Genomic DNA, 6,676 nt, shown 5'->3' on the forward strand with positions numbered 1-6,676 from the left:
GGGTTTAGTTTTGGGTTAAGTTTTGTATAAGATTTTCTATTTGGAAGTTAAGATATATGATTGAGATCTTTAATGTCTCATTAGGTAGTTAATCACTTGGGTTAATAAGTAGCTTAATTTTTGGGGCGCTACAGTTATCAACACAAAAACTAGATGAGCCTTATATAACGAGGGAAGGCTCTCCCCATAACATCACTAGCCAAAAAAGAACACAAAAAAGGAGGGGAATTGACCCAAACACAAGAAATACATTCATTAGCTGCTTTTTTCGACAAAACATCAACTGCAAAATTCCCCTCCCGATAGTGATGTCAAAAACTTACATTTTCAAAAGTCTGAGACAAGTGCAAAATGTCTCTCAACAGCCCTGTACAGTACCAACTACTACTGGTTTGTGTGTTGCAAAGATTAATAGCATACTCAGAATCGCTTTCAACAACAAGCTTGGTAACATGCCAATGTTTGCTTCCAATTGCATCCCATCGCGGATTGCCCATAATTCAACAACATTTTTGGAGTTCTTGTGAATATAATGCGCAAAGGCAGCTCGAAAACCGCCAGTAGAATCATGTAACACACCTCCAATGCCTGCACTTCCTGCATAAGTTTTAGCTCCATCTACATTAAGTTTAACAAAGTTATCATTAGGAGGTTGCCATTGAACATAAGTAGATGTCTTATAACTACTAATAGCTTTGAAATCAACCGCACAAAAGAACTCCATAGCAACATTATATGCCGAAGCTAGCACAACCTTCCAATCAAATGGGTGTGCACTAAAAACAATTTTATTTCTGGCACACTGAATGTGCCAAAGGGTGTAGGGGATGATAGTATCTCATTTAACTATATCATCAGCTGCTTTAAAATGTAATATGTCCTTTAATTGAACCCCATAATCACCAGTCCCTATAGCCCATTTTAAACCTTGTTTAATCAACTCTTTTCCTTTGAGAATCCTCCTCCAACTCCAAGAAGCACGACTAGGTGAATTTGCTTCCCAAAAAAAGAGACTGCTTATAGAAAACATTGTCCTTGTTACCTTCTAAATCCCACTTCCCATACAAGTGAAAATTACCCAATACAGCGAGTCTATGCACCAGAAATTTAACAACTATTCAGAAAACATTTATGACCTATTCTTCGTGCGGCTGTATTTCCTATTCCAACCGTGTAGCGTCCCGCTGAAGTAAGATCAACAACTAACCTTGTTTGGAGTCTTTGACTATCTTATTAACAGTTAACATCTCAACGAAGCTTCTTTGGCTAAAAGAGAGCGACTGATAATTCCGTGAACCCTAAAAAAATAATAAAACATATTCTTTTACTGCTTTCGTTAATCTTCCAATTGCAGGAGGAGAAAAGACTTAATCTAACTAACACATCATCACCCAAAATGAATAATGACTATTATTTAAATAATATTAATGGCTTAGTAGTACTTAATTCTGCAACAAAAAAAGCAAACAAGAAAACAAAAAAAGAATACTTTAAAGAAAACAAACACAGAGACGGACAGAGAACAGAAGATGATGATGATCGAAATCTCAGGGGTTCCTCCTGATCTATGTTTGCAAATCTTCTGCATTACTGTTTTTATTACTCTTAGTTTGATTTATGTTTTCAGTAATAATAATGATAACTCTGAATTAAAGACCTTTGTTTATATACCTGATGATGATGATGAAATCAATGATAATACTGTTAATGATGGTGATAGAGGATTGAGAAATGGAAATAATAATAGTATTAATCAGATTATTACGATTACGAGAACGATTCGTGATTGTTGTAGTGTTTGTGGCGATTCAGCATATAGTCGGTGTTCTAGATGCAAAGCAATTCGTTACTGGTATGATTCTTATTCTCTTTCTCTTATGCAATTTGTTTGTTTAGTGTATTTTTGGGTTTTAGTTGTTTGTTGAAGCATTCTTGGTTTTTATGTAGTTTAAATGACACGTTTTAGGGTTTCCAGGTGAATTTTAAGGCAAGAGGAGGAGAAAACTTTTAACATTTTTTTTTTTTTTGTGAAAATTGGATTAGTATGGACATTAGGATGAATGCATTTTCTTTAAAATTGAAAATCTTTGCTCCTTGGATTTTAGATTGCTGGATTAGTTCTTCTGTATTGACCATTTAAGGCAATACTACTAGCATAGGACACTGCTACACCATTGCTCAATTTGGCAGTGTCCTTTCATCACATCTTGACTACCAGCGTGGCCCATCATTGCAGTAATAATGTTTTTGTGGGACTGCTGGAGTGATCAACCTTAGCTACCACCAAACCGTCGTTGGTACTTAGCTTTACATTACCACCACAGTGCGTCAATTTTGACCATCTTAACTGTTTTCCTTATTGTGATTATTATTGTTATGAAAGTTACCTCTTCTATTATTTGATTTATAAGATAATATTTCCCATTCTTTTTCTGTCATCCAAGTACCTAACCTTGAAGTAGCACCGAGTCTGCTTTGTTCCAAAAATCCTCCCAAATTTCTATCAATTTTGTGGGTTCGTCCGGCATAAGAATACTGTGGAGAATTTATCAACAGTTCCAACTTTCATACCTTTGTTTTTCCCTACAGTATGAATATGTAGTTTGGAGATGTCTTGAGTGCACAACCTATGGAACCTTAGGTTGGTCTGTCCTTGGCATGGATCTCAAAGAGATTTAGTAACTATGTTTGGCATTTTACTTCCACGGCAATGAAGTCAGCCACATCAAGTCTTTTCTCTGCTTTAAGGGAGATGAATGTCTGTTGTTGTTCAGGCTTCACGCTTGCTAGCATTTCCTCAATCTGTATATTTTGGGGGTGGATATGGATGTTAAGTTTTTCGAATAAGCGTTCTTTCTGTATAGTCTGATCATTAGCTTTTAAAGAGTTGTCTTTCTTAACATTGGGAGGTTAAGAAGTGATTTGGTAAACCTTAGGATGGTGATGTCCCTCCTACCTTGGTGTTTGGTTCTAATTGCTTGGACCAGGAGCTTCTTTTTTCACCCTTGCTTCTGAGGGATGACATCGATATGAGTGCTGCATCTGAATTCACATAACGTGGAAGTTTTTGATTTGGAATTCCAGTTGTGTAAGATGTCATGCCCATTCCTCTTTCACATCTCTTGTGTGCATATTCTCGTTATAGGATAGAGTATTGTCATGAAGCTCTCTGATATACCTTTAGAATGTCATTCTCGAAAAGTTGATGGAACACCTAAAGGTTCAATAAGTTTAGGGTGATGACTTTGCAAACATGCAGGTTTTCGTGGTTTAAAGGTGTTAGTGTTTAATGCTGATAGGTTTTCTGGTCATCAGGATTAGAGTTGGTATCTAATCTATAATTTTCGCTTTGTTCTTGTTTATTTTACTGGGGTAGTGGGGTTCATGATTATGTATCTCTTACTCCTTTAGCATAGTGGGCATAGTCCCCTAGGCTCTCACTAGGTTCTATCAATTTGATGTGCTCATACTTGGCAAGATCCCTCCCTCCCTCGATTCTGGAATGATGTGGAATTGAGCATATTAGTAAAATAGAAGATCCTGCAATGAATGTCAGAATGTGCTGTAAAACGTGCATCTTAAATCAGATGGTGTTTTTTCCTATAGGAAAAATATGTCCTAAAATCTATGAGTTACGAGCATTAGCTTACTATTGTCTGTTAGACTCATTTTATGTTCTGCAATGGGATACCAGGTCAGTCAGGTTCAAGTGCTTGTACCATAACATTTGTGGTTTCATGGACTTTCCTACAAGTAATAAAACAGTTAGCACACCAAGAGACTATGAATTGAGTAAATTTTGCAAATACAAAGCTGGCATAATTTTGTATGATTCACGCAGATTTGTTGATATGTGTATGAATTAAGTATGAAGCAACCCATTACTGATTTAAGCATGGAGGCATTTTATGTTTTGAGCATTTCATATTCATTTTTTGCTCATCTGTGTGCGTTTAATTTTGAAGCTTAAAGTTGAATCAAATTTCTTTTATGTTTTAGCTCACGGGATTGTCAAATACAGCACTGGCGTGCTGGTCATAAATTAGAATGCAAAGAAGATTCTTCACTGACTAGCTGCAATGAAAGAAGAGCTTCAGGAAACATGGATACAATTTGCTCGTATCAGCAGTCGAGAAAGGTGAGTCACTGATTCCTTTGTCGAAGTGAAAACTATGCTCTGTAGGGAAATACAGTTGAATTCGCACAGTAGGACATTCTTCCAAATTGTAATATAGTTCTAGATTTATGTTTCCGTTACAAAGTAAAAGAGAGTAACTTTGTTACCTTCTAATGGTGCATATGGAGTAGGATTTAACAAGTAAAAATAGGGAGCAAATAATATCTCGAATAGCTTAACAAGAAGTGAGTGTTTTTTTAGTATTATGACATTGCATCAGTTTACATTAGATTGAAACTGTTGTAGCTATGACTATGATTCTTCTGAACTTGATGGCACTGCATTCAGTAACGGAGGAGTTATTAAGTAGTGGAATTAAAGTATTTGAACTTGACTTGGTAATCAGACCCATAGCTCAAAATTTTAATTGGTCGATGGAATTTATGATCTACTGACAATCAACTGTTTTTTTTTTTAATACGATCAGTGCGGGAGTCGAACCTCTAACCACTTGGGAGTTCGACCCCTGGCCAGCCTACTCAACTTTGCAATTGTTGTAACCTCGTATTGATCCATTGGCCGTGCCTTTATATTCTGGTTAAGTATGAAGGAAAACATAAATATCCCTGGAGAGGGGAGTTTGAGTTGATCGATTCGCTTACAAAGAATAATACTGGTGTACTTCAGAAATCTGAATGCTATAGTAAAACATAATAATGCCTTGTTTTAATTTTACTGGAGATCTTGTGTTGCTGTCACTTAGAAGCCTGCACCAGGCTCTTGAATAGTGCTATAGTATAACATATCCATCTCTGTTCTCTAGATATCTGGTGCACTTGAGTTTTTCTTTTGTTTATGAAATTTTCCAATCGGTTTATGAAATTTTCCAATCACTGCTGTCTATGAATAATGTCTCTTTTCGGGATTTACATGAACTGTCACTTTTTATGTCTTTATTTATCTGTTTTGGGGATTACCAAATTCTCTTTGGTGGATTGTTTTGTTCTACGGTTCTAGGAAATCGCGATTAGACCTTGTTGCTAGAATCAGCAAGATTTTTGCTATAAAATGTAGGAATGCATTTAAACTTTTTTGTTTATAGAGAACATTTACTAATAAGTTGTGTCGGCCTCTTTGATGTTTTACCACAAAGCTGATTTATTATGTATTATCATAGCTTGATTGCTGTAGTGATAAATTGCTTGCACTGCTAATGTTTTCCCAGTGACTCCAAATTCTGCAGTGTAAAATGTCATAGGACACGTTATGAATTGCATTAAAAATTCTAGTAGGGTATTTGTTTTGAAATATAGTTACAGTACAGCAAGATTAAGCATAAAACCCCAATTTTCCGATTTTTCTCAGTCTTGATGATGAAGCTCATCCAGGTTTCTTTATTGTGGATGATGCACTACAGGACGAAGCTTCGGTGGAAGAGAAAGGGCCGTCAGAAAGAAATTTGGTTAAGGAATTAAAGAGTGTTGAAGAGTGTCCAATTTGTATCAGCAGAATTCGACTTTCTAAACAAAGCCGACCATCTGTTTCATGCGATACTTGCAAACACAAATTTCATTTGAGTTGCATCTCCAAGTGGTTCTCTATCTCTAAGAATTCAATATGCCCGTTATGCGGATGTAAATTCAAACCAGGAGGTTTGCTGCAACTGACTGCAGCTAAGAAATCCTAACACAAAAATGTTACCTGCTCCTTTACATTGCCATGCATGATAACCGATAGTAAGGTATGTGCTACACATTTTTTTGATTGCTGTACAGATTTCACAGTCATGATCGAAAAGAAAGAAAATATTGAAAGAAGAAAAAATTTAGAAAGATAGAAACAATTCCTCATTGTTGATAAAGAATTTCTTATCCTGTTTTGTTCAAGCGTGTGGTTCTAGTTGTATAGTTTCTTTAGGTGACTGGATGAATTACTGATTCATACTAGTCTGGTTGTGGTTCGACTTGTGTGTAAAGGTTATGATTTTCAGGGACTTGTACAGTCCTGATTAACTCCGTCTTTAAGGGGGTTAAAGAAATCGTGCTCTCTTTGAAATAGGTTGTATTGTAAGAAGTTGTAGAGAATTCACAAACATTTGCAGATGTCAGGTTTGTACGCGTTATACATATCTTTAAGTTAGAAGCATCGTTCATTTGCACATTTGTAATGGAACTTATATTCACTTGGTTTTGTTTACCAATGTCTTTTAGATACACTACATCCAAATTCAGTTTGAACAGGTATGCCCCAGGCCTTCGCCATTCCTCTTTCTTTTTGCCGACATCCTCGAGTTTCATTAGTCCTACAGGCTGAACTCCATTTAACATCTACCAGAATTTGCATTATACTATATCTTTTCAAATCAAGATTGAAAAAGAGACTTGACATAGTTGGGTATTCTCATTGAAAACTTTTATCGGGTAACCTAACATGCCCTACATCCCATGAATACATATAGATGATCCAACATACAGTTTTCAAAGGCAAAACACCTTTTCATTACCAACAAGAAATAAAAGCCTTTCAACTTATTGAAGATTATAAATTGTCCTCACTTGG

The 6,676-nt window shown here is 36.0% G+C and overlaps 1 protein-coding gene across 1 annotated transcript; it reads left to right on the plus strand.

Annotated features, from left to right (window-relative positions):
• Positions 1 to 1,316: 1,316 nt before the first annotated feature.
• LOC113277778 lies at positions 1,317 to 6,313 on the plus strand. The gene is made up of 3 exons (XM_026526773.1): positions 1,317 to 1,852; positions 4,000 to 4,138; positions 5,535 to 6,313. The coding sequence occupies exons 1-3, from the start codon at positions 1,530 to 1,532 to the stop codon at positions 5,802 to 5,804; spliced, it is 732 nt and encodes a 243-aa protein (XP_026382558.1). The 5' UTR covers positions 1,317 to 1,529; the 3' UTR covers positions 5,805 to 6,313.
• The last annotated feature ends 363 nt before the right edge of the window (positions 6,314 to 6,676 follow it).

This window comes from Papaver somniferum, chromosome 5 (assembly GCF_003573695.1).
Source record: "Papaver somniferum cultivar HN1 chromosome 5, ASM357369v1, whole genome shotgun sequence".
NCBI classification, from domain to species: Eukaryota; Viridiplantae; Streptophyta; class Magnoliopsida; order Ranunculales; family Papaveraceae; genus Papaver; species Papaver somniferum.

Excerpts from the sequence above, each read along its gene's own strand:
- LOC113277778 (XM_026526773.1), top strand. The coding sequence starts at position 1,530 with ATGATGATGATCGAAATCTCAGGGGTTCCTCCTGATCTATGTTTGCAA. Across the intron at positions 1,853-3,999 it reads TGCAAAGCAATTCGTTACTG|CTCACGGGATTGTCAAATAC; the intron begins GTATGATTCTTA and ends TTTATGTTTTAG. Across the intron at positions 4,139-5,534 it reads CGTATCAGCAGTCGAGAAAG|GACGAAGCTTCGGTGGAAGA; the intron begins GTGAGTCACTGA and ends GATGCACTACAG.